The 25,754-nt window shown below is 50.6% G+C and overlaps 1 protein-coding gene across 6 annotated transcripts in view; it reads right to left on the reverse strand.

The window, feature by feature from the left end:
- vps13a (vacuolar protein sorting 13 homolog A) overlaps window positions 1-25,754 on the reverse strand; it is a 631,135-nt gene that overhangs the window by 587,655 nt on the left and 17,726 nt on the right. For all 6 annotated transcript variants that reach the window (XM_085985825.1, XM_085985842.1, XM_085985834.1 and 3 more), the window contains exon 2: window positions 3,191-3,234. In XM_085985825.1, the coding sequence (XP_085841951.1) occupies window positions 3,191-3,234 (44 nt within the window). The remainder of the gene's footprint in view (window positions 1-3,190; window positions 3,235-25,754) is intronic.

Raw genomic sequence — 25,754 nt, forward strand, 5'->3', positions numbered from 1 at the left:
TCATTTCATGGGTGCCGAAGTCCTGTGGCTTTTGCTGTATCTCTGCAGCTCCTCTTGCGGCTGCTTCGTATGATACAGCCATACTGAAAGCCTTGTCCAGTGTCAAATCTTTCTCAGAAAGTAGCCTTTTCTGTGTTCCTTCACTTAGGAGACCGCAGACAAATGTGTCTCGAAGAGAATCTGCCAGTCCTGCCCCGAATTGGCAGTGCTTTGACAGCTTCCTTAATTCGGTGAGGTAATCAGCGTTACTTTCATTCTTGTGCTGATTCCTCTTGAAGAATTTGAATCGTTCCGCTATCAGCGGCGGTGTTGGGTTTAAGTGCTCCTGTAGAGTATCAACAATCTCCTTAAAATTCTTGTCCTTTGGTTTGGCTGGAGTGATTAAGTTTCGTAACAGTCCGTATGTCCTTGCGCCCATTAGATTTAGAAGTACTGATGCCTTATCATCTTCTATTTCATTTGCTGTGCAATATACCTCCACTCTTTCCACATGTGGTCCAATCCTCTATATCGCTTTCAAAAGCATTAATATTGCCAGCCTTAGGCATCCTGAAAAAAAAAAGCCGCCTCCCGCGCTTTCCTTTCTTCCCTGCAGAAAAAAATGGCGCTTCCTGCGCTTTCCCGCCCCTGCTGACAACGCTGTTCTCCACGGTTTTTATTTACATAGGTTTTTTTTTTTCAATAGGTGGAGACTCGTTCCCGCCAGACTCTCTGGGACTTTTCCCTCCCTCTGCTTGGTCCGAACGCCGACCTGCTTTGCAGTGCCGGCCGTCTCCAGAGTGCTCCCCCCCTCTGTCTCGGTTTGCCTCCGCCTTCGCTGCTCGGCCCCGCTGCAGAGCCAGCCGATGGAGCCCCAGCCCGCTGCCCAGGAAGGATTATTGCAGTACCTGCCACCAGCTCGGCTAGCTGGTGAAACCACAGTTTTTTTTTTCTTCTTTCTTGTTTTTGTTCGATCTTCTTTAGGTGCTGCCGAATTGCAGGTAAGTCCGTTTCCAATTCGTCGCCACTATTGTATCCGTGTGTTAATGGAGACACGGAATGCAGGAGTTGGTGTTTACTGAACAAAGTCTGGAGGTGAACTAACAGATACAAGACACTATACAGGCTTATATAGCCCGAGTGGCCATTACCGGCATTACAGTACACAGGGGGCTCTTAAAGGCACATACACCACAAGAGTGGGGGTTATAAGGCAGGTCTGAAAAGCAGCTGAAGTTAAAGTTATTAAATGTCAATATTAAGGCCATAGGGCAGCACAGCATGAGGGAAGGGTGGGGAAAGAGAGAGAGAGAGAGAACCGGGTACAGAAAAATAAACAAGTATACACAGTAAAGAAACAGCCTACTAAATTGACTGGATTCATCAAATCTAAATCTGACTACATCTGAGTGGATCCTTTTTTCTCTCCAAGATGTTGATCCGCCTTGTAAAATTATCATGGATTAGTTCGCTTTTAGAATACTTGCTTTACTATCTTGTAATCATTAGTATCTTATAATCACCAGTAATGGATTTATAATTGTGTGCAAGAATTAAATATAAAAGTCTGTAATCATCAACTGTATGCAATGGTAACCTGAATTATATGACATATAACAGTTTTGCATGTCATTAAAAATTTGTGAGTAAGCTGTAACCAGACAGCCTGGGGTGAGAAAGAGAATTGCTATAGTCAAGTTGGGAGGCTGTGGGTGAAAGTTGGATATTAGCCAACAGTGAGGATGAGAAATAGTACAGCTAGCCTGGGAACCAAGGTTAGGTGCAGTTGCCACTGTGCTAGAATGTTATAACAACTGCAGTGAATTCAAAACAAAGGCCAACAGCAAGCGCCGTATCTCAACCTGTGGAGACAGATTTCCTTTTGTATTGCCATAACTACCCCAGATGGGAGTCTTGATGGTCAAAAACAGATGACGCAAGAGTATCAGAAGACTAGAATCTGCATGGCATCTTTATGATTGGATTTTGGGTTTGGATATCAGCCAGTGATTGGAGACCTCCTGAACCATAGGTTTTGAATGAGTGTATATAAGGGTATAAAAAGGGAGTCTTAACAACCACAATTTGTAGAAGGTGTCAGAGAGAATCAAAGACACCCGGGAGATGAAGCGAGATGAGAGACAGGAGACACAGACTCAGCTTACTCACGGTTGTGGCTTCTACACAGAGTATAAGTGGTAATATAAGTCTCAATTATACTCTGTAAACTGCTGCTCGAATACTGTAATGTATTAAGTTTCGCTTGTGCTGAAAAAAGTTAAATCACTCTCCCCAATACGAGTCAATCTTGAATCATTTAGAACCAGGGTCCCTCTGGGATATTATAGCCTTAACATTTTAAAAATGTTAACTTATAAGCCAACTTATCTAAACACTGAAATCGATATAAAATTAAGCAAAAGGGATCACAGTGTCCACAAGTGTCAGAATGCATCTGGTGAAGTGACTGATACCACATACTGTATCCTTCAACAAATGCAGACCAAGAAAAAAATGGTTGTGATTATTCCTCATTTGCCAAAAGCTTTCAGTCAATGCAAATATAAAAAAAGCTAATCAAACAGTAGACTAATATGTCCAAAGGGCAGTTAACTACAAATCCAAGCATGTTATTACAGCTTTGCATAGATCACTTGTGAGGTCACATTTGAAATATTTGGCACCCTATCTTCAAAAAGGGTACTGAAACATCAAAGGAGGTTCCTGTGCTGCTTGGCTAGAGGATGAGATGTCTGTCCTGAGCACAGAAGACCAGAATTAAATAATGGAGATATATGGATGTTCTTCAGTTTTTGTTTCACTGCATTTGGAAATCAGAACGATTGAGGCAGAGCCTTCGCTCAGGAGATTAAATAGGTGTGGTAGTGCCTACAAAGGGGCAGAAGAGGTCAGGCAGGACATACGGCCTTCTTTCTCCTCCATTTCACATCCCTCATTCTGCCTTTGTAGCTCCACACTTGGTCCTTGACCATGAAAATGATTAGACTAGGCCACAGCCAACACAGTTCTCGGGCTAGTAACAAGACACACACTTCCACCAGTCTTTTTTTCATTCCAACCCCCCTCCACTAATGGGGACTTAAATTTTTCCATTTATATTTTCAATGCAAAACACTTAGTACAATAAATAATCTACAATAAATAATCTAGAATATTTACTATGCAAAATAAAATTTAAAAGGCAACTTACCAATGCATTTTCTTTTACTTCCAGGTTATTGAGTACCGCATCTCCTGTAAAAAGAATTTAATTTTTGTTAGAAAATATATTTTTCATGTTGAGGGAGGGGGGATGGGATAGTAAGAGACAACATAGACATATGATATGATAGATAATCGTTTGACAGGGAGTTGCAATCCAGTCATTTAAGTGGACAGTACTTGCAACATCAACGCAAGATTCAATTTGGGCTAGAAATTCATTATAGCCAAGGAATGGGCGGTGTCAGTAGAAAAGTTGGAGAATAAGTGCCAGGCGCTAATGCTTTAGACTGCAGGCAAAATTTGTGCTCACTGCTCAAAAAAATGATTGAAGTCCTAATTCAAGTCTTAAAGCCGAAGCTCATTGGTGTTATACTCAAAAGGGTGGACCAATATCAGTTGCAGTCTAATCGCAAGTCATATTTACCACAGGCTTTTTTCAGTAATTAAAGGGGAAGTTAATTGATGTTGCAGCACCTCATTCTCAGCATTGCTGGCTGTGCAGCTGCCTAAGCAAGCATATGCATAAGCAGAAGCAGCCGGAGGACTGAACTAGGTGTACTCATGGCAGATCCACACCCCAGGGAGAGAGCCTACAGATTCCGCAATGAAGCACTGGAGGCATTGGTTTTCGCTGTGGAGAGGTGGAGGGCAGTGCTCTACCCAGCAAGTGGCAGGAGGCCCTCGCCACAAGTCTTCTGCACCAAGTGGCGGGAGGTAGCAAAGCATGGCTCGGGCAGCACTGCGGTCCCCAAGACCCCCACACAGTGCAGGAAGAAATTTAACAACCTCACTCGGGTGGTCAGGGTGAGTGAATGCTTCATACCACCATCGAAGCCAAAATCTTCACACAATGCCCAAAGCGCCACACCCCCAGCACTCACTCACCAACAATCTCACACATTACACACAATGTCAGCTATTCAACTATGGCAGGCACATCACAAACACATTGCTCCACACTCACTCACACTTTCCTTTCTCTTGCAGGCCAAGGTGGCTCACAACAGAAGGGAGCAGGAGCCCACAGGCAGGGGACAAGTAGATACCCAACCACCGTCTGCGCTGGAGAATCAAGTGCTGCAAATTATGGGGCGCCAGGTGGTAGGCGCCATGGCCACCGGCGATGTATGTTCATCCCTATTCCTTCTTCGCACATCCCACTTCCCCCTCACCCCACAAGCGTTTCGCACTTTTCAGCTAATCATGCTGTATGCATGCATTTCTCCCTTTCTGTCCCCCTCCCCTCACATTAACTCGAATCTTGTGCCTTTATGCTTTCCGATAATGAGCAAGCACCTGAGCACCCTGTCTCTGAGGGCACCGTAGAGAGCGAAGCAGGAGAAGAGAACACACCGCGTCACTGCATCTCTCACCTGCAGACACCAGCTCAAATACTGGCACTACCCATTCTTTAGAGGCTAGATAGTAGCAGGATCTGCACAGGGTGAGGCACCGGGGACAAGCGGGCTGCAGCAAGGCCAGGGGGAAAGGGTAGCTCGGGGGCCAGCTCCCCGGAGGGGGAGTTCGCGCTCGAGTTCTGCTGCACAGGACTCAGATGAGGACCTCAATGGGGAGGCCTTTAGAAGAAGGGTGATGGGCATGCACACGGAGATGATCGGTGCAATGGCAAGGGTGCCCGAGAGCCTCTCGGCAATGATAAGGAGCGTGGAGGAGTCCACCTCCAAAATTTGCACAAGGCTCTGCGCACACCATGGAGCCCATCATTTCCAGTCTGCAAAGGATGGTAGACTCCCAGAGAGAACGTGGCAACCCAGGTCTGATGCTGCGTCTGATGGACGATCTGGCAGCTTCGACTGCAGCACAGGCGGAAGCGACGCAATGTCTTAGTGCTGTAATGCAGTCTAGGGTTGGTGGCATCCAATCTCAGACTGCTCTCATGCACTCTCAGCTTGATGCCACGCAAGCTCTGACTGCTGCCATTGTGGCTGGGTCTACCACCATCAAACAGGGCTTTCAAGGTGTCACAGCAGGCCAGCAATCTGTGCTCCAACAGATTGCTAGCCATGCTGAGGTGCTGGTCCGGGGGAGTGGCAGTGGGTCAGTGGAGCAGGAACCTGCTCCCACTACTGCCACTCCGCCATTGCCCTTGTTGCTGCCTATCATCCAGCCAGCCCAGACTGCTGCTGCCCATGCTGAGGTGGTGCAGTCTACAGCCGGGCCTTCCAGGTCCAGACCTTGTCGAGGGCATCCTGCAAGGCCATCTGAAATCTCCTGCAAGGGCACTCAGCAGCCTTCCACAGCCCTGCTGCAGCCATTGGGTCAACACTTCGTAGGAGAACGAGAGTAGGCAAAGACACAGTAACGACAGGCACTAAGGGATTGCCCAAGGGTGAATAGTTCATATTTTTGGTGTAAATATGTGTTCACTGATTTTTGTTAAATTTATTAATTCAGTTTGGATTCTTCTGTGGCGTGTCTCATTTCAGCTTTGCGCTGTGATATGGCCTGTGACAGGGGTGGAATGATGGGGATGTGGTGAGCAACGGGGATCTGGGGTTTAATTCATTCGAACCACAATCTGATGAGGCAGTCATGGGCTGCCCTTCCAGAAGGCCGATTGAGTGGCTGCCTCCTCCTTCGCTCCCGTTCCTCCTCCTCCTCCCCGAGGTGGTCCTGCAATCCCTAGTGGCAAGGGCTGGGCCCTCATGATGGCCAAGTTGTGTAGCATACAGAGACCACCACGAAATGGGACACCCGCTTAGCCAAGTACTGAAGGGCTCCTCCCGAGCAGTCAAAGCAGTGGAACCATTGCTTCAGCAGGCCAATGGTCTGCTCGATGATGTTCCTGGTGGCGGCATGGCTCTCATTATGAGAGTGCTGGGCAGGCGTGTTGGGGTTGCAGAGGGGAGTCATAAGCCAGGTGGAGAGTGGAGAGCGGATAACCCTCGTCTCCGAGCAGCCAGCCGCAAGCTTGACGTGATGGCTGGAAGAGTGCTGGCACACCTGTCTGGTGCAGCTCCTATTCTCTACTGTTAACCATCTTCTTAAACACCTCTCCCGTCTCCTCCACCCTCACCTCCGAAAGCAAGTGTGAGAAGCTCATGGACTTCTTTGTCTCTAAGATTGAGACCATCCCTTCAGCTGCCTCTGCCACTTCCCTTCCTTCCCCTAAAGTTCTCCCCTGCTCTAGCCCTGAACTCACATCTTTCTCCAGTTTCTCTCCGATCTCCCCTCATGATCTTTGCGCTCATCTTGTCTATGAGACCCACCCTCCTGCTCCCTCGACCCTATTCCCACCAAACTGCTGACCACCCAACTTCCTTTTCCGGCTCCCAGGTTAGCTGATATTGTTAACGATTCTCTCTCCTCAGGTACTTTTCCCCCTCTCGCTCAAATTTGCCGTCATCACCCCTCTCTTCAAAAAACTAACCTTGATCCCTCCGTCCTTGCAAACTACCACCCCATCTCCAACCTCCCTTTCCTCTCCAAACTCCTTGAACGTGTTGTCACCTCCCAAATCCGTGCCCATCTTTCCTGCAATTCCATGTTTGAATCCCTCCAAACAGGTTCCACCCTTGCCACAGTACCGAAACGGCTCACATCAAGTCACAAATTACATCCTTTGTGACTGTGACAAACGTAAACTATCCCTCCTTGTCCTTCTTGACTTCGGCAGCCTTTGACATGGTTGACCACTCCATCCTTCTCCAACGCCTCTCCACCGTCGTCCAGCTGGGTGGGACTGCACTCGCCTGGTTCCATTCTTATCTATCTAATTGTAACCAGAGAATCACCTGCAGCGGCTTCTCTTACCACTCCTGCATCCTTACCTCTGGTGTCCCCCAAGGATCTATCCTTGGCCCCCTCCTATTTCTCATCTACATGTTGCCCCTTGGTGACATCATCTGAAAACACAGCGTCAGTTTCCACATGTACGCTGACGACACCCAACTCTACCTCACTACCTCTTCTCACGACCCAGCAATGGTGTCTAAATTGTCAGATTGCTTGTCCGACATACAGGCACAAGTAAGGAGTGTGATGGAATACTCTCCACTTGCCTGGACGAGTGCAGCTCCAACAACACTCAAGAAGCTCGACACCATCCAGGACAAAGCAGCCCGCTTGATTGGCACTCCATCCACCAACTTAAACATTCACTCCCTCCACCACCGGCGTACCATGGCTGCAAGTTGCATCATCTACAAGATGCACTGCAGCAACTCGCCAAGGCTTCTTTGGCAGCACCTCCCAAATCCGCGACCTCTTCCACCTAGAAGGACAAGGGCAGCAGGTGCATGGGAACACCACCACCTCCAAGACCACCCTGACTTAGAAGTATATCACCGATCCTTCATCGTCGCTGGGTCAAAATCCTGGAACTCCCTCCCTAACAGCACTGTGGGAGTACCATCACCACATGGACTGCAGCGGTTCAAGGCAGCGGCTCACCACCACCTTCTCAAGGGCAGCTAGGGATGGGCAATAAATGCTGGCATTGCCAGCGGCGCCCTGATCCCATAAACGCATTAAAAAAAGAGGCACAGGGAGAGGCAATATACACTTAATGGCACAGTTTTAAAGAGTGTGCAGGGACAGTGGGACCTGGGAGTTAATATGCATAGGTCCCTGAAGGTGGCAGGACATACTGAAAGAGTGGTTAGCAGTGCGTATGGGATCTTGGGCTTCATCAATATAGAGGTATGGAGTACAAAAGTAGAGAAGTTATACTGATCCTTTATAAAGCGCTGGTTAGGCCACAACTGGAGTATTGCGTCCAGTTCTGGTCACCACACTTTAGGAAGGACGTGAAGGCCCTCGAGAGGGTGCAGAGGAGATTTACCAGAATGGTTCCGGAAATGGGGTATCTTAGCTACATGGACAGGTTGGAGAAGCTGGATTTGTTTTCATTAGAGCAAAGGAGGTTGAGGGGTGATTTGATAGGAGGTGTACAAGATTATGACGGGTTTGGATAGGCTAGATGGGGAAAGGCTGTTCCCATTAGTTGGTGGTACAAGGACGAGGGGACACAAATTTAAGGTTTTGGGCAAGCGATACAGAGGGGATGCGAGAGAAAACTTTTTTTTACACAGCGAGTGGTGAGGACCTGGAACTCGCTGCTGACAGAAGTGGTGGAAGCGGAGACACGCAATGTTTTCAAGGGGAGACTGGACAGGCATTTGAGGGAAATAAACTTGCAGGGCTACAGGGATAGAGCAGGAGAATGGGACTGACTGAATTGCTCTACAGAGAGTCGGCACGAACCTGATGGGCCAAATGGCCTCCTTCTGTGCCATTATGCCTCTATGATCCACTGGGAAATAAATTGAGAGCAACGGTGACCTTGACTGCCACTGGGAGAGCTGTAGTCACCCTGGTCTGAGGCTGGCGGTCCAGTTGCAGGAGGTAGCAGAGTTCTGTGACCACCTCCTTGGTGAAGTGGAGCCTTCCAATACACTGCTCCACACTTAATTGGAGGTAGGAGATGTGCTCTCTGAATACCCTCAGAGGGTAAGGCCTCCTGTTGAGAGCCCTGATGGCCCTCCTCCTCCCTGTGGGCACATGTTCCAGTCTTTCTCGCTGCCTCCGCTCCCTCCGCCGTAGTTCCTGGAGGGCGAGGGCGACTGCCAGTACAGCCCCATTAAATGTTACCAAGTATAGCAGTTTGATTCTTTGAAGAATAAATGTAGCTACTTTTTAGTTGCCACAACATTCCTGATACAAAAGAACCTTGAAATTACTGAATGAAACCATTGGAGTATGTGAAACTCACAAGGAACCACTGAAACTGCACTAACCGGACAGCTGCGAGCATTACTGATGATCCCTTTAAATAACATCCCTGGAGGCGGCTTCCTGGTGCTTCACGCCAGCTCTCCCGGTCAGTGTTTACTCCAGGCACTAAGGGTAGGTGGCGACAATCAATTTAGCAGATCGGGCGGTCATTGAGCGTTGCACTCATGGACGTCACAATCCAGCTGGCGTTGACGTTCCCGGCGATAACTCTTACATCCGGCGCTATGGGGAGGCGGGGCGGGATTTGGCGTGCGGCGCTGGATTCGCCCCGGCGATACTGCTCTACCGCCCCATTAGTGCCATCTGCTGGCGCTAACAGGAGGTGCTAAGGGGATGAATTTTCCCCCCATAGAATTTCTACCTTAAACTCAATAGCAATTCTTGGCTATCCTGTATAATAAACTTTATTTGGTCCTGCTCACAGCAGGTCAGAGGATATACTGCTTATAAAATTAGGAGCATTATACCATAGAACGATGAATTAACTACTTTGCCGCTAAGGTGCAGCTGCGAGTATGATAATCTGTTCCTTTAAAGTCACAAGTGGATAGATTTTCTAGGCCTGGTGACAGAACTGGCTGACTGCAAGCATTAAACGTGCCGATTTCTCAAATGCTGACCTCGTGTAATTTCCAAAGTCAAACATTTAATTAGGACTTGTGATCTCTGACCAGATTGAGCTCCCTTGTCCAAGCATTTTGTGGGGCTACAATTCCTGCATAACAGCACTACGTAAAAAGGCACAGGTTGCAGTACTGCATGGCCACGATTCTTGTCTCCAAAGGGGAAGAGAGACAGAGACAGAGGGGGCGAAGGGAGCGAGCAAGGGAGACTGGGGGGGGGGGGGGCCACACACCGAGCGAGAGAGAGAGGGATGTGGGGGCAGAGAGAGAGCGCGCTCGGGGGGGGGGGGGGGGGGGGGGGCGCGGCGGGCCAGTGAGGCAAGCTCGCGAGAAAGGGGGGGGGGGGGGCGCGCAGCAGGTGCGCGAAAAGAGGGGGCCGGTGGGCCAGAGAGAGAAGGGGGGGGGCGGGGCGGCCAGCGAGAGAGAAGGGGGGCGGGGCGGCCGGCGAAAGAAGGGGGGGGCGGGGGGCGGCCAGCGAGAGAAGGGGGGGCAGGCCGGCCAGCGAGAGAAGGGGGGGCAGGCCGGCCAGCGAGAGAAGGGGGGGCAGGCCGGCCAGCGAGAGAGGGCTGAAGGCAGACAGACAGAGAGATGGACGAAGGGGATTTTAACATGAGCATGAGAATTTTAAAATCAAGGTGTTGGCAGACATTGTTCCCCCAATTTCTTTTTGGGTGCAAGGTCCCTTTAACGGGCTGCGGAGCCCATTCACAATATTCCACATGCGCAAAATGTCCTATTCAAACGGTAAGTGGTCTGCGCGGGACCTCCAGGTGGCTGTGCACCTTAGCGGGAACATTGTTGGTGGACCATGAGCCAATGTAGGTCAACGAGCACAGGCAGGGGGAGGAGACGGAGAATGTGGTGCATGTGTAAAGGGGTGGGGGTGGAAAAAGTGATTCGGGCCTAATGGAGGACGGGAAAATGCGATTTGGATCATGTTCTTCCTCCATCCCCACTGTTCTCACCACACTCCCCCCAACAAGTTCCTGACCTTCTCTCTCCCCCCCGCCACTCCCCCAGTTCCTAAGCTCCTCTCCCCCCTCCGTCTCCGATCCGATCTCCCAGATCTGACTGAGATTCCAAACTCCAGTTGAGTTTCAGTAATGGCTGCATAACATAGTGAGGCTGGAAAAACAGCACTGCTGAAGAGCCGCTTTGAATCATTATTTGCTTGGTCTTTCAAGCCCTGGTTACAGAACTACAATATTTGGGGTAATCGCTGGATGCCCACCGTTCAACCAAGGATGCCAAAGTTTTTGCCTTTGTGTCGCTGCACGCATTTTTTGTTTCCCCCTACCAATATAATTTTCATTTGCTGCTGTTGGAAATACTGCCTCATTCTCATTATACATCATTCCTCCTTTCAATACTCGCACTCTCAAAGTCTGCGCAGAGTTTTATTAACAGAAATAGGAATAACATAATCGGCAGCACGGTCTTATCCACCACGTTGATTCAGAGAGTTTTAACTTGGGAAGTGTTCGGGCCCACCGCCACCCCGGCCCAAAACTCCCGCCCGCCACTCCCCCAGTTCCTAAGCTCCTCTCCCCCCTCCGTCTCCGATCCGATCTCCTTTCCCCCCTTTGACCCCCTCTCCTCTCTCAACTACCACCCCCCCCCGTCTCCGATCCGATCTCCTTTCCCCCCTTTGATCCCCTCTCCTCTCTCAACTACCCCCCCCCCCCACCAATCCGATTCCATGACCTTCTCTGTATGGAGCAGAGGAAAGCGTGGCGGTGCACTGTATGGCACTGTGTATGCCTGCAGTACTATACAATACTCTAGGGTGCTGGATGCAGTTCTAATAGATTTATGTTAAGCATCAAACGTGAATGCCAGTAAGCAACTTGAACGTCAGACAGGTCTGCATACAGTGTAGCAATTTCCACTAACTGCTTATGCTATTTTATTCTTTACATCAGAGTTACCGACTGAAGGAAAGATGCTTCTACTTTTCTTAGGGTTTCCCAAATATCCTAAAATGTTCATAAATGATCCAAGATAACCATACATGGGAATTAAGGCTGCTACATGGAGGCTGATGGCTGAGGTTTGTGTCGCCAGAGGTGTATGCAACCAGCAATGTTATTCATATCATCTGTTGTGTTGCCAGTTAGAGTCAGAGCACACCTAACACATCTGAGAAGAGCAATAATGGGAAAATCTTGAAGCACATTGAGCTTTACTTCACCCAGCAACAGGCATCATTTTATAGGATTGCTTTTGGGCATTACCTGACTTTGAAAGAGAAAGAAAATACTAAAATCATCTATTTTTTTAATGAAGAAAAGTTACTTGAAAGTACCCTGGAATAATGGAATCCGGATTTTCACCATTAAGCTTTCTTTTAAGGTTTCTTTGTAAATAAAACTTTATTCAGAAAAGTTTTACACTGCTGGCTGATGTTCGGATAAAGAAAGCAAAAAATGAATCAACTTGGAAGTTTTTTTAAAAATTCTAGAAGTGTGTGGCAGAGCCACTGAGGGGCTCTGAACTGTACATAATTCCCTTTAACGATGTGTTAGCTACAGACTAAATCTGTACCATTGTATATACTGTTAGCATGTACAGTGCGCGGCCGCTTTAAGAGCGCGGGCAAACGCGATGACGTCATGCCGCTAATCACGTGATCACCCAAACGTGGGAAAAATGTGATGACGTCATCCACGGGACTGCCCAGACAGTCCTCGTGGAGCCTCTGACCTGTTAAAACCTGTATTCATAGTTCTCTTGCATCAATCTGTTTAAACTCGTTAGTTTGACATTAAAAACCTTTTTGATTGGGTTCAACGCAGGCAATCAATCTCTAGATAGGAATTTGACCATTCCTACATTGGTGACTCCGACTTTTGTGAACGGATTTTGCAAAAGGAACACAGCATGGAGGCGAATGCCGTTTCGTTGAAGCTGCCACAGTTCTGGGAGCAACAAGCAACCTCGTGGTTCATCCAAGTCGAAGCCCAGTTCGCCCAGAGGCATCGTTGAGGATCAGACCCGATACTTATACGTGGTCTCCGCACTCGACGGCTCTACCGCCTCGCAGATCGTCAGTCTTCTCGGGAATCCCCCAACTGACAGCAAGTATGAGACCCTCAAAGCGCGGTTGCTACAGGCTTTCGGGCTCACGAAAACAGAACGCACCCGTCGGCTGCTCGCTATGCCCGGGCTTGGGGACTCCAAACCTTCCGAGCTGATGAGCCAAATGCTCACACTCCTTGGCTCCGAACCGGAATGCTTTCTCTTCAGAGTTATTCTGTAAGATCCGTGACTCTGAAGATATACTGTTATTCAATAATCACACGGATGCTGTAACTTAACAATAAACAGGTCTTTAATGGAGGAGGGTAGTCTCAAGACTGGGGGTACAGAGGCATGCACAAAAACTTATATACAAGTGTGGTCACTGCCGGTACTACAGTATACAGGAGCTGTAAAAGTAGTTCTCTCTTAAAGGTACATACACTACAATTCCTCCCCTTTTACATTAGTAGTACCCCTAATATTCAAATAACAATTAACACTTTAACAGTACATTAAACAACAATAGTCCATTTATAGATTCAGTCTTTGGGGTGGCTTCCTGACCCTTTCGGGATAGCGCCTTTCCGGAGGTTCTTGTTCTTGGTGCAAAAGCGATTCTGACCCCTTTTCATTGGGTAGTTCATCGGGTTCCACTGCTACTGGTTCTGAGGTAGATGCTACCGGTATGTCGGGTTCATCCCCAGGTACTCGAGACATGGGGTTGACGCGTTCCTGTGACGCTAAGATCTGATCGACGTGGCGTCTCACAATGTTCTCCCCGACATCCACTGTGTACATTAATGGCCCCTGCCTTGTGCATATCGTTCCGGGTTGCCACTTCTCTGTTCGATAGTCCCGGGCCAAGACTGGTTGCCCGACATTGAAGCTCCTTGTCGGCTTCTCGTTGATGTGCTGGAATTGTTTGTCCTCAACATTTCTTCGCACATTTGGTCTGAGCAAGTCCAGACGAGATCTCAACCTTCGGTTAAAGAACATCATGGCCGGGGTCTGGTTGGTAACTGCATGTGTCGCGTTTCGGTAGGCTAATAAGAAATTGTCCATCTTATGCTGCAGCGGAATTTCATCGTCGCACATGGCCTTGATCGCCTTCACAGAATCAACAGTGCAGATAGAGGCCATTTCGGCCCATCGAGCCTGCACCGACACATATCCCACCCTATCCCTGTAACCCCATGTATTTAATCCCCTAACACTAAAGGTCAATTTATCATAGCCAAATCAACCTAACCTGCACATCTTTGGACTGTGGGAGGAAACCGGAGCACCCGGAGGAAACCCACGCAGACACAGGGAAGAATGTGCAAACTCCACACAGACAGTCGCCAGAGGCCAGATTTGAACCCGGGTCCCTGGCGCTGTGAGGCAACAGTGCTAACCACTATGCCACCGTGCCCCCCTTAAAGGTTTGTACGAACCTCTCAGCCAATCCATTTGTGGCTGGATGATACGGGGCGGATGTGTAATGCCTTACCCCATTCCTTCTCATAAATTTTTGAAACTCGTCGGACACAAACTGTGGTCCATTATCAGAGCAAATCTGCTCTGGCAAACTGTTTCTGGCAAATATGGTCCGTAGGACTGCAATCGTTTTCTCTGCAATGGTTAAAGACATTTTTTATCGCCTCAGGCCACTTTGAATGAGCATCCACTGCTATTAAGAACATTAAGTCCATGAATGGACCAGCGAAATCAATATGCACCCGTTGCCATGGAGAGGAGGGCCACTCCCATGGGTGTAGAGGGGCATGTGGTGGTGCATTTTGGACCTTCTGGCATCCTAAGCAGCTCTTAGTTAGGTCTTCGATTTGTTGATCGATTCCCGGCCACCACACATAAGCCCTAGCAAGGCTTTTCATTTTCACTCCCCCCAGATGACCTTCATGTAGCTCATTTAGCACTCTCTCCCTTAACTTGGGTGGAATCACCACTCTGGATCCACACATCACTGTCCCCTGGCATACTGACAGCTGTTCTCTTCTGGATGAGAATGCTGGCAACAGTGAGTCGCCATGTGTTGGCCATCCCCTCACCGTCAAATCATATACCAGAGACAGCGTCGGATCATTGCGGGTCTCCTTCTCTATATCCACGTTCGTTACTGGCAATCGTTCAATTATTGACGAATAAAATATCTCGAAAGGGTCCACTGCTGGTGCTTCCTCCACAGTAGGCAGTGGCAGGCACAATAGCCCATCAGCGTTCCCATGCTGTTTCGTGCCTTTATATTCTATTTCATATTGATTCGCCCCTAGAAACAGGGACCATCTTTGTAACCGCTGTGCAGCCATCACTGGAACGCCCTTCTTAGGATTAAAGATGGAGACAAGTGGTTGGTGGTCAGTCAGCAAGGTGAACTTCTGCCCATGCAGATAGTGGTTGAATTTTTTTACTCCCCCATACTAGGCCGAGGGCCTCCCTGTCAATCTGGGCGTAGTTGCACTCGGCTGAGGTTAGTGACCGAGACGCAAAGGCTACTGGCCTCTCCAACCCGTCTGGGAATTTGTGCGACAGCACCGCTCCAATACCATAGGGTGATGCATCACATGCCAAACGAATAGGTAGTGCTGGGTTGAAATGGGCCAACACCTCTTTTGATGTGATCAATTCTTTACACTTCTGGAAAGCTCGTCTACGTTCGTCATCCCACTTCCATGGTACCCCTGTTTGCAGTAGGGTGTTCAGTGGGTGCAATACCGTGGACAAATTTGGTAAGAACTTGTGGTAGTTGAAATAAAGAGTAGATTTGCCTTTCTAAATCTAGGCTTTATTAACTTTAAAAATCCAGTAGCACATCTTTCAACACCCAGTCCCAACCTAGGCTGTAGAGAACTGAATTTAAGATGGCCACCACAAATCACATGACATCAACTACCAATGAGTTTACAGCATATATCTCAAGGTAGGAAACAAACAACCAATTACAATACTTCTTACTAAACATAAAGAATAATCACCACAGTAGTTTACCAGCCCGAGGAACGACCTCAGTTGTGACACATTTTCCGGTGCTGGAGCCTTGACTACTGCCTCAATCTTGTCAGGGGACTTATGTAACCGCACTTCATCGATGACGTGGCCACAATAAGAGATCTGTTTCTGGAAAAACTCGCACTTGTGGCGATTAGCTCGTAGCCCATACTCCTTTAATCTGGTGAGCACCTTCTCCAAGTTGGCGAGGTGATCACTGTCATTTTCGCCCGTGACCAAGATGTCGTCCAAATAACACTGGGTCCCTGGAATCCCTTGCAGGACCTGATCCATCGCCCTTTGCCAGATAGCCGGAGCTACTCCGAACACCAGCCAGTTGTATTGATAGAGACCTTTAGGAGTGTTAATCGTAAGGTATTGTTTGGAAGCTTCTTCTACCTCCATTTGCAAGTACGCCTGGGCTAGATCAATTTTGGTGAAGCGTTTACCTCCAAATAGCAAGGCGAAAATATCCTCAATTCGTGGAAGCGGCTATTGTACCGTGTGAAGGACTGGGTTTACTGTCACCTTAAAATCCCCACAGATGCGGACCTTCTTTGGTTCCCCAAGCGTATGTGGTAAACCACTTTTATCGTTCACTACCGTTACACTATGGTTATCACTGTTATATCGTTACACTATGGTTATCACTGTTTACACTGTTGTATCACTACACGAGGTCGCCTCTTGCCACGCTGTTATACCTGGGCTGACCACTGCTGACTCCGCCTTGGCTCCACCCACCAGGCCAGGTATAAAGGTGAGCGACTGGCTGGTATTCCTCCTGCTTGGATCGGATCACCCACGAGAGTGGGCTCTGTTATTTAGTCAATAAAAACCTTTAGTCACCTTCGTAACTCTTCGCCTTTTATTGGAGGAATTGATAGGTATATCAATTTTATTGACTAAATAACGGAGGAGGCATGCGCGGCCTTCTCCCTCATTAAGGGAGACATAGCCAAGGCCACGATGCACGCAGTGGACGAGTCCATCCCCTTCCAGGTGGAGAGCGACGCATCCGACTTCGCCTTAGCCGCCACCCTAAACCAGGAGGGGAGGCCAGTGGCCTTCTTCTCAAGGACCCTACAGGGCCCAGAGATCCGACATTCGTCGGTCGAGAAAGAGGCCCAGGCGATCGTGGAGGCAGTACGGCGCTGGAGGCACTACCTGGCAGGCAAACGATTTACCCTCCTCACCGACCAGCGTTCGGTGGCTTTCATGTTTAATAACAAGCTGAAGGGCAAAATCAAGAATGACAAGATTTTGAGATGGAGAATCGAGCTCTCCACCTACGATTATGAGATCTTGTACCGGCCAGGCAAGCTGAACGAATCCCCTGATGCCCTTTCACGAATGACATGCGCCAGCGCGCATATCGATAGGCTTCAGACCCTCCACGACCAGCTCTGCCACCCCGGAGTCACCAGACTCTACCATTTCATTAAAGCCCGCAACCTGACCTACTCCATCGAGGAGGTCAGGACCATGACCAGGAACTGCCAGACCTGTGCGGAGTGCAAACCGCACTTCTATAGGCCGGACCGAGCAAGCCTGATCAAGGCCACCCGCCCCTTCGAGCGCCTGAGCATCGACTTTAAGGGGCCCCTCCCGTCCTCTGACCGTGATGTGTACTTCCTCAACATCGTTGATGAGTACTCCCATTTCCCCTTTGCCTTCCCCTGCCCCGACATGACCAGTAGCACGGTCATTAAGTGCCTGAATGCCCTCTTCGCCTTGTTCGGGTTCCCGAACTATATACACAGCGACCGGGGCTCCTCCTTCATGAGCGAGGAACTCCGGCAATTCCTCCTAGAGAGAGGTATTGCAGCAAGCAGGACCACCAGCTACAACCCCAGAGGTAACGGTCAGGTGGAAAGAGAGAACGCGACGGTATGGAAGGCCGTCCTCTTAGCCTTAAAGTCTAAGGGCCTCCCAACCTCCCGCTGGCAAGAAGTCCTCCCGACAGCGCTGCACTCCATCCGGTCATTACTTTGCACGGCCACTAACACCACCCCCCCATGAACGAATGTTCGTTTTCCCCAGGAAGTCGACTACGGGAACCACTCTACCAACCTGGCTGACCGCCCCGGGGCTGGTCTGGCTGCGGAAACACGTGAGGGCCCATAAAACGGACCCCCTGGTCGAGAGGGTGAACCTCCTGCACGCCAACCCCCAGTACGCCTACGTGGCGTACCCAGACGGGCGGGAGGACACTGTCTCCCTACGAGACCTCGCACCCTCAGCCGATCCGGAAACACCGCCACCACCCCCCCCAACCTCAGCCAAGGTAGACGGCATGCCGGAACCCCACGAGCCCTCGCCGACTACGCAAACACCAGCATCAACACCGGATAAGGCACCAGCACCGGATAAGGCAACACCACCGCTGCGGCGATCGGAGAGGCTTACGAAGCCTCCGGACAGACTGACCTACCAGAATTGGTAGTACACTTCACCCCGCCGGACTTAATTCTAAACAAGGGGTGAATGTGGTAAACCACGTTCACTATCGTATCACTGTTAGTAGTTAGCACTGTTCACCACTGTTCGTTATAACTGTATCACTGACCACTATTGTATCACGGTACGAGGTCGCCTCTTGCCACACTGCTATACCTGGGATGACCACTGCCGACTCCGCCTTGGCTCCACCCACCAGGCCAGGTATAAAGGTGAGCGACTGGCTGGTATTCCTCCTGCTTGGATCGGATCACCCACGAGAGTGGGCTCTGTTATTTAGTCAATAAAAACCTTTAGTCACCTTCGTAACTCTTCGCCTTTTATTGGAGGAATTGATAGGTATATCACCTGGTAAACTGAACGAACCCCCAGATGCTCTATCACGAAGTACATGCGCCAACGTGCGAACTGATAGACTGCAGACCCTCCACAACGACCTCTGCCACCCCGGGGTCACCAGACTTTACCACTTCATTAAGGCCCGCAACCTGCCATACTCCATCGAGGAGGTCAGGACCATGACCAGGAACTGCCAAACCTGTGCCGAATGCAAACCGCATTTCTTTAGGCCGGACAGAGCAAGCCTGATCAAGGCCACCCGCCCCTTCGAGCACTTGAGCATCGATTTTAAGGGGCCCCTCCCGTCCTCTGACCGTAATGTGTACTTCCTCAACATCATTGATGAGTACTCCCGTTTCCCCTTTGCCTTCCCCTGCCCAGACATGACCAGCACCACGGTCATCAAATGCCTGAACGACCTCTTCGCCTTGTTCGGGTTCCCGAACTATATACATAGCGACCGGGGCTCCTCCTTCATGAGTGAGGAACTTCGCCAGTTCCTATTAGCGAGAGGTATCGCTGCAAGCAGGACCACCAGCTACAACCCCCGAGGGAACGGCCAGGTGGAAAGAGAGAACGCGACTGTCTGGAAGGCCGTTCTCTTAGCCTTAAAGTCTAAGGGCCTCCCAACCTCTCGCTGGCAGGAAGTCCTCCCGGCAGCGCTGCATTCCATCCGGTCACTGCTTTGCACTGCCATTAACGCCACCCCCCATGAACGAATGTTTGTTTTCCCCAGGAAATCGACTACGGGAACCACGCTGCCAACTTGGCTGACTTCTCCGGGGCCCGTCTTACTGCGAAAGCATGAGGGCCCATAAAACGGACCCCCTGGTCGAGAGGGTGGTCCTCCTGCACGCCAACCCCCAGTACGCCTACGTGGCATACCCAGACGGACGGGAGGACAGTCTCCTTACGAGACCTTGCACCCTCGGGCACCCCTGAGACACCACCGTTACCACCCCCCCAAATCCAGCCCAGGTAGACTGCATGCCGGAACCCCACGAGCCTTCGTCAACCACGCAGACACCAGCATTAACACCGGAGACTGCAACACCGCCGCCGCTGCTGCGCCGATCAGAAAGACTTACGAGGCCTCCGGACAGACTGACATACCCGAACTGGTAGTACACTTCACCCCGCCGGACTCAAATCTAAACAAGGGGTGAATGTGGTAAGCCACTTTTATCGTTCACTACCGTTACACTATGGTTATCACTGTTATATCGTTACAACAGTGTAAACAGTGATAACCATAGTGTATCACTACACGAGGTCGCCTCTTGCCACGCTGTTATACCTGGGCTGACCACTGCTGACTCCGCCCATAGCTCCGCCTACTTGCCCAGGTATAAAGGTGGTCGACTGGCTGGTATTCCTCCTTGTTGGATCCGATCACCCACGAGGGTGGGCTCTGTTATTTAGCCAATAAAAACCTATAGTTACTTTCTTAACTCGTCGCTTTTCATTGGATGAATTGATAGGCATATCAGCGTATTACTCAACGACCTCTTCATTACAGGAACGATGGGTGTAGCCCACTCGCTCCAGTCTACTTTGGACAGTACTCCTGAACGTTCCAACCCTTCCAGCTCTGCTTCAACAGCTGGTCTGATCGCATAAGGCACTGGTCTGGCCTTCAGAAACTTTGGGCTTGCATTTTCCTCTATTTTAATCATTGCTGTTATTCCTTTTAGTGTTCCTAGTCCCTCCTGGAACACTTCTTTTGCGTCAGTTAGCATTTTTGACAGTTGTCCAGGTGTGACGTCGTCATCCTTTTTGGCCTCAACCTTCAGTGCCTGTATTGTGCCAATCTAATTGTATCTTCCGGATCCATTCACGTCCTAGCAGTGGTGGTCCTCCATCTGGCAATACATATATATCCAGTTTAGGTATTTCCTGGCCTTTATATATCACTTTCATCCTTATTTTTCCTTTGGGGTAGACTTTTTGCCCCGTATACGTCTTCAAGACAATCTCTGTAGCTTTCAAGGGTATATGTGAAAATAGCCACTTGTAGTCCCTTTGATTTATGACTGTTAGGGCTGATCCTGTGTCCAATTCCATTTTCACTTGGACTCCGTCTATCTTGAGTGTGACCCAGATAGTCTGGTGATCCTCCATTTTGGTTACCTTATGTAGTTTCAGACAACCCAGCTCCTTGCTTCCGGAGTCTGTCACTTTTCTGTTCGTCTGAACCACTGTCCATCACCTGGTGTACCTTTTTGTACTTCTCCTGTGGAGATTTCTTACTGTTGGTTTTCTTCCCAGACCTGCAGACTCTTGCTATGTGTCCTGCTTTCCCACACTGTCTGCACACTTGGTCCTTGAACCAACAATCTTTCTGATCATGTGTTGTTCTGCCGCAGCGATAGCACTTCCCTGTTCCATAGGACATTTCATTGGTGCCATATTCTTACGGTCTCCGTTGTATCTCTGCAGCGCCCCTTGCAGCTGCTTCGTGTGATACTGCCATACTGAAAGCCTTGTCCAGCGTAAGATCCTTTTCTGATAGAAGCCGTTTCTGGGTTCCTTCACTTTGTAGCCCACACACAAACTTGTCCCTTAACGCAGTTCCGTTAGGTACTCAGGATTGCTTTCGTCTTTGTGTTGGTTCCTTTTATGGAACTTAAATCGTTCTGCTATCAGCAGCGGTGTGGGGTTTAAGTGGTCCTGTAGGATTTCTACTATGCTTTCAAAATTCTTGTTCACCGGCTTCTCTGGGGTTATTAGATTTCACAGTAACCCATAAGTTTTTGCACCCATGGAATTTAACAGAACCAGTGCTTTATTAGCATCTGGCACTTCATTCGCCCTGCAGTACACCTCAATACGTTCCACATATGTCGCCCAATCTTCGACTTCATTGTCGAACGCAGAGATACTGCCACTCTTCGGCATCCCTGGGTGAGTTAACTGTCAAAAATGGTGTCTCCCGCGCTTCCCCTTCTTCTCCGCTGGCACAAAAATGGCGTCTCCCGCGCTTTCCTTCCTTCCCGCGCTCGCCCTCCTTCTCCGCTGCGGCTTCTAAAAATGGCGTCTCCCGCGCTCTTCCTTCTTCTCCGCGGCTCAATGGCGTCTCTCGTGCTTTCCCTTCTCCCCGCGGACCCTGTTCAGCCAGTGAGCCCTGGCTGTGCTCTGCGCGTTCTTTTTTTTTCATTCGACGCCGCTCGGTCTTGAACCCGGCTGTTTCTTTACCCTCTCTCTCTCCGGTTTGTTTTCTTTTTCTCAACGCACTTTGTAGCCAATTACCAGAGCAAGCAGCTTTGGCAAGATCTGAGGTCGAGGACTGCGCAGCGCTCGCTGCCGAAGCAGACAAAATATTCGCAGTTACGCAACAGTACTGCGCTGCCACGAGGCGCCCATCCTCCATAGACGCCGCCCCAGCTCCTCAGCCCGCGGGGCTGTGCTTCTACCACGCGCGGTTTGGGCGAAGGCAAGATGTTGCCGCCCTCCCTGCAGCTTCTCAAAAAAAAAACTCCGTCCAATGAAGAACGGGTCTAACGGGTGCCCCGTGGCCGCGATGGCAATCGGCAATGTAGGCAAGCTGCTCTTCATCACAGATACCCTCTCCGGTCGTCGGTTCCTGTGCGACACCGGAGCGCAGTGCAGCATTCTACCCCCGTCAGCTCTTGATGTACAGGCTGGGAGGCACGGCCTACCCCTCGAAGCGGCTAATGGAGGAGCTATTCGGACCTTCGGCAGATCCAGGTGTGCTTCGGCAGCCAGCGGTTTTTCTGGGAATTCGTTACGGCCAAGGTTTCGCAAGCCATTCTCGGTGCAGATTTCTTGTGCGCCAACGGCCTCCTGGTCGATGTAAGGAACCGGCGGCTGATCAACGCGGCCACGTTCCACTCTATCCCTTGCCACCGTAGTAACACCGTGTCGCGCACCGTCTCCTGTGCTTTCCAGACTACTAATTAGTTCTCTCGCCTGCTAAGCGAATTTCCAGACCTGACCAGGCCCACGTTCTCCTCCACGGCCACGAAGCATGGTGTGGAACACCACATCACCACCACCACCACCACCGGCCCCCCGGTCCAGGCGCCTCAAACCTGGCAAGCTAGCAGTCGCGAAGGCCGAGTTCGCTACAATGGAACGCTTAGGGATTATTCGCAGGTCGAATAGTCCCTGGTCTCCGCCTCTTCACATCGTTCCGAAACCTGGCGGAGGATGGCGGCCCTGCGGCGACTATCGGCGCCTAAACGACGCCACCACTCCTGATCAATACCCGATCCCCCACATTCAGGATTTCTCTGCCCATTTGGCTGGAAACAACTTCTTCTCCAAGGTCAACCTCGTCCGGGGCTACCACCAGGTCCCGGTGCACCCGCAGGACGTCCAGAAGACCGCAGTCATCACCCCATTCGGCCTTTTCGAATTTCTGCGCATGCCTTTCAGCTTAAAGAACGCTGCCCAGGCTTTCCAACGCCTGATGGATTCCGTGCTGCGGGACCTCAACATCATCTTCATCTATCTGGATGACATTTTGATCGCCAGCCCCACCAAAGAGGAGCATCTTTGCCATCTATGCACCCTTTTTCAACGCCTCAGCCAACACGGCCTGATTATCAACCCGGCTAAGTGCCAGTTTGGCCTGCGACAAATCGATTTCCTAGGGCATCGCATCACCGCAGAGGGAGCGGTTCCTTTGCAGGCGAAAGTGGAGGCGGTGACACACTTCCCACACCCGCAGAACATAAAGGCTCCGCAAGAATTCCTGGGCATGGTAAACTTCTACCACCGTTTCGTGCCTAAGGCAGCACTGCTCATGCAGCCCCTGTACGAGGCCCTCAAGGGCAAGTCTGGCAAGGATCCGGTGGGCTGGACGGTTGACATGGACTGGGCATTCACCGACACCAAGAGCGCCTTGGCCAACGCGACCATGCTGGCGCACCAGCTACCAGGAGCCACCATCGCCCTCACCACCGACGCGTCAGATTGCGCAATCAGCGCCGTTCAGGAGCAGTGGGTAAACGGGATGTGGCAGCCGTCGGCATTCTTCAGCTGTCAACTGCGGCGTAACGAGCGGGCGTACAGTACTTTCGACGGAGTTGCTAGCCCTTTTTCTGGCCATCCACCATTTCCGGTTCTTGTTGGAAGGACGTCCTTTCACCGCTTTCGTCGACCATAAGCCACTGACTTTTGCCATGGCCAAGACCGCCGAACCGTGGTCATCTCAACAATGACGTCAGCTGACATACATCTCCGAATTTACCACAGATATTCAGCACGTGGCCGGTAAAGACAACCTGGTGGCAGATTGCCTCTCCTGCGCGACCGTGCATGCGGTCCAGCTGGGCATCGACTACGCCCTCATGGCAGCAGACCAAGTCTCAGACCCAGAAGTGCAGGCTTACCGCACCAACACCACTAGCCTCCAGTTGGCCAACGTCAGGTTCCAATCGGCTGGTACCACATTGCTGTGTGACGTCTCCGTTCGAGACCCTCGCCCTATTGTGCCGGTCGCCTGGCGCCGCAAGGTGTTTGACGCCATACATGGGTTATCACACCGAGGAATGAAGGCTTGTCAGAAGCTAATGTCATCCAAGTTCATTTGGTGGGGCATACATAAAGATGTCCGTGACTGGGCCAACACCTGCGTGGTCTGCCAAAACGCCAAGGTACAGCGCCACATCAAGGCTCCATTGGCCACCTTTGCAGTTCCTGGGCGACGGTTTGACCATGTTAATGTGGACCTGGTAGGACCATTTCCACCTTCCCATGGTTTTACGCACATCCTGACCATAGTAGATCGCACCACCAGATGGCCGGAGGCGGTTCCCCCGTCATCTACTACTTCGGCGGACATGGCCAGGGCGTTCATCTCTTCATGGGTCGCCCGTTTTGGAGTGCCTGCTGACATCTCTTCGGACCGGGGACCGCAGTTTTCCTCTGAACTCTGGAATGCGGTGGCTCAATGACTCGGTGTCAAGTTACACCGCACCACAGCCTACCACCCACAAGCGAACGGTCTGTGCGAACGTTTTCACAGATCGCTTAAGGCCGCACTGAGGGCCAGCCTCCAAGACGCTGGATAGGCAGACAAGCTGCCGTGGGTCATGTTGGACCTTCGCACGGCCCCCCAAGGAAGATCTTCACTCTTCCACGGCAGAGCTCGTTTATGGTCCGCCGCTGCGAGTGCCAGGGGATTTCTTGCCAACACCAACGGAGCCATGGTCCACCTCACGCCAGCTTATCAGTCACCAGGAAGCAGCCAGATGATTCGCGCCGGTTCCCACATCGCATCACGGGTTTCAGGGCTCTCGCGTTCCAGCGGAGCTGAAACAAGCCGACTACGTGTTCATCCGCCACGATGCTCACCGGAATCCGCTCAAGCCCCCATACACTGGTCCTTTCCGCGTGTTAGAGGCAGGAGACAAAACCTTCACGGTGGATGTCGGTGGTAAACCGGACCACATTTCGGTCGACCGTTTAAAGCCGGCGCACCTGGACCTTGACCGCCCCATCAAGACCGCACAGCCACCGAGACAAGGTCGGCCGCCCACTGTCGTCACGCCAGAACAAGTGCAACCACCCGCCAGTCCGCCCGCCGTCCAACAGCTTCCGCTTCGGGAATACAGGAGTCGTTCCCCCTCACCGTTTGACTTTTTCCGTTAAAGACAATTCTGGGGGGGCGCATGTGGCAGAGCCACTGAGGGACTCTGAACAACTGTACATAATTCCCTTTAACGATGTGTTAGCTACAGACTAAATCTGCACCATTGTATATACTGTTTGCATGTACAGTGCGCAGCCCCTTTAAGAGCGCAGGCAAACGCGATGACGTCATGCCGCTAATCACGTGATCGCCCAAACGCGGGAAAAACGTGATGACGTCATGACGCCGACCGTGGAGCCTCCGACCTGTTAAGACCTGTATTCATAGTTCTCTTGCATCAATCTGTTTAAACTCGTTAGTTAGACATTATAAACCTTTTTGATTGATTGCCTGCGTTGAACTCAATCTCTAGATAGGAATTTGACCATTCCTACAAGTGTACATAATTTGATAAGTATGGCAAGTAGTTGGCCAAGTCTTCTTGCCTGGAAGAGTACACTCAAGAAGTTCAATACAGGTAGACTATCCTTTATCCGAAAACCTCGGGACCAGCCGTGTTTCGGTTTTCGGAAAATTTCGGAAGGTATTTTATAAGACTGGGAAACTTGTCGGGGGTGGGTCGGCGGGGGTCCGCGGGGGGTCGGGGTCGGCGGGTGGTCCGTGGGGGGGGTCGGCGGGAGTCGGGGTCGGCGGCGGGGGTCGGGGTCGTGCGCCACTCTGGTCATGTCGTGCGCACGACTTACGCTGAACGAAAAAACCTTCGGTTTTTAGAGGGTTTCGGTTTTCGGAAGTTCAGATAAAAG

Source organism: Somniosus microcephalus, chromosome 1 (genome assembly GCF_052327205.1).
Source record: "Somniosus microcephalus isolate GS21.2 chromosome 1, FLI_Smic_1.0, whole genome shotgun sequence".
In the NCBI taxonomy this organism is placed as follows: domain Eukaryota; kingdom Metazoa; phylum Chordata; class Chondrichthyes; order Squaliformes; family Somniosidae; genus Somniosus; species Somniosus microcephalus.